The sequence below is a fragment of the Notothenia coriiceps genome, unplaced genomic scaffold (genome assembly GCF_000735185.1).
Source record: "Notothenia coriiceps isolate Sejong01 unplaced genomic scaffold, NC01 NC01_scaffold00023024, whole genome shotgun sequence".
In the NCBI taxonomy this organism is placed as follows: Eukaryota; Metazoa; Chordata; class Actinopteri; order Perciformes; family Nototheniidae; genus Notothenia; species Notothenia coriiceps.
In genome coordinates, this window is record NW_011355725.1 from 1,449 (window position 1) to 4,017 (window position 2,569).

At 41.1% G+C, this 2,569-nt stretch overlaps 1 protein-coding gene across 1 annotated transcript in view; it reads right to left on the reverse strand.

The window, feature by feature from the left end:
• Positions 1 to 292, reverse strand: part of LOC104954213 (choline transporter-like protein 1) — a gene marked incomplete at its 3' end in the record, with an annotated part of 1,702 nt that extends 1,410 nt beyond the window's left edge. The window contains exon 1 of the mRNA XM_010781290.1: positions 269 to 292. Coding sequence (XP_010779592.1) covers positions 269 to 292 — 24 coding nt within the window. The remainder of the gene's footprint in view (positions 1 to 268) is intronic.
• Between the last annotated feature and the right edge of the window lie 2,277 nt (positions 293 to 2,569).

The window sequence follows — 2,569 nt, forward strand, 5'->3', positions numbered from 1 at the left end:
TGACTTCACGTCACCACCGCTAAGCTAAAGGAGGCTAATGTTGGGCTATAAAGGAACTACAGCACGGTCACATGACTTCACGTCACCACCGCTAAGCTAAAGGTGGCTAATGTTGGGCTGTAAAGGAACTACAGCACGGTCACATGACTTCACGTCACCACCGCTAAGCTAAAGGAGGCTAATGTTGGGCTATAAAGGAACTACAGCACGGTCACATGACTTCACGTCACCAAGTTGACTTTCGGAGGAGTGAACAGGAAGCGCTAACTAATGTCCAGTAGTTAGGAGTCATTGCTGCCTGTTAAGTATTGGAAAGGTGTCCCAAATATTTCTATCTCTCACACTAATTATTATTACGTTTGCTCCATCAGGACGAGCCCTCCCCCCCCCACCCAGAGGAGTACCCCATCCCCACCCAGACCTACCCGAGAGAGTACTTCACCATCCCGGCCTCCAAGAGTCAGGACCGGGTGGTGGGTCCGGGGCCGGGACCCCCTCAGCACTGGCAGGGCATGGAGGACAGAGAGCGCCTCCCTGTGGTGGAAAACATCCACAACAACAACAGCATGCAGGTAAGAGCAGCTTCAGACACCAGCTTTACTGTCGCAGAATACCTACAAATAATTTAGGAAATGCTTGAGTGGTAATTCTAATGTAACTTTTCTAAAATTAACCGAAAATGAACAGAAAATGTTCTTTTTTGTGGAAGGGAACACAATCAGATTCTTATACCTTAAATCTAGGATACTAATACCTTATTTAAATTTATTTTTATTTATTTATTTTTATTATTTTATTCAACCTACAACGGCCCTTATAATGCCTTTGTATACATAGGCATATACAACTTTAAATTTCAACTGGTTTTCTTAATTTGCTTGAAAAGTCAGTAGTTTTGTTTTTTAATTTCAAATGTAAGTACATTTAAAGATAGTCTTGGATACTGAACAACTGATGTCTTTGCACCGTCTTCTTCCTTTCTCTTTTAATGCTCCCTTCTCATTTATGTGACTAACATTTGACTTCCTTCATCTTTTTTACTTCTCAATCTTTCCGTGTTCTTTACTTCATTGACGTTCCAGCTTCTCTTGCCTCTTACTCGATGTCCTCTTCTCTTCCCAGCGGATCAACCACTCCCAGGAGGATTTGTACCCCCAACCAGGAGGCATGAGGCCTGACATGCAGCCTCTCTACCAGCAGGACTACCAGCCCAGAGACCTGGACTACCAGCTGGACTACCAGAGAGGTCCCCCAGGAGGTAGGAAGGCAGGAAACCTCAGGAAAGAGGGGCTGGAAAAACAGCTGATGGTGTTCCAAACGCCAGATTATATAACAGCTTAGTGGGTTTAATCATCCAAATGTAATCACATTTGATATTGTGGCTTATGATTATGTAATAGAGAGGTGAAGTCCTGCCCTTCTACTTCCGACCCATGGGACCTTATTTCGGAAAAAGTATGGATTGAAGTCAGTGGAGAGAGAAAGATTATTTTTCGATTCCGTTTGAATTGTGCCACGAATTACACATATGATGTTTGTCAATAAAAAATCATTTCCATGTCAAAAAACTCAGTTTGTCGTAAAACTGCTGAAATATAAGACTATGAAAAATACGCAACTAGAAAGACTACAAATCCCAGAGTCCCGGTCCCGCATGCTGGCTCTTATGAACCGACTAACTCCCCTTGTGTGTGTGTACAGCTCTCAACATGCCCAGACTTGGAGTGATTTTCACCTCTTTTAATACTTTTCACCTCATTCTGAAAGAAAGAAGTGAAATGTGCCAACGTGACGGCCGTCTTGGTGTGTGGTGCGAGACGGGAGATGTAGTTCATTGAGCGGTTTCACACAAACAAAGTGTTACTTCACAGTTTTACAACACATTTAAAAAAAATTGACTTACAAAATTATCTTTTAAATTGACAAACATCATATGTGTAATTCGTGGCACAATTCAAACGGGATCGAAAGATAATCTTTCTCTCTCCATTGACTTCAATACATACTTTTTCAGAAATAAGGTCCCATGGAGGTCCCCCGGAAAGGGAGGGACTTCGCCTCTCTATTGAGATGAATCACAATATTTGATCCAGAATGACAAAGACAGGAGACGTGACATTTGCCCCTTGATCTGTAAAATGAGAAATCCTGTAGATTGGTCAGTCCCTTTTATTCTGCTTATCTTTTAAAAATATTGTTTTAAGTCACTTTCATTACTTTAGATTGAGAGCTCTCGTTCTTCTCCAACAGTAGCAATAAAATAAAACTGCTCACTTCTGTTAGTAGCACTAACTTATTTAAAGCCAACACTGTAGCACTTCCAATGGTTTGGGATATTGAAAGCTTATTTACCTTGACACGTTGCTTTGCATAAAAACATCAGGAAATGTATTGTATATTTGTCCTGATCTCATAAAAGCCTTCTCTCTGCAAAGAAGGGTAAAATATACCAAAGTTTCCTCTGTCTCTCTTCATCTTTCTCTCGAGCATATGGATTTAAATCTTGGTTTCAGACATTTGTGGGGTCAATTTTCTTTTTCTCTAATATTACAACTCCCTGCTGTTTTGA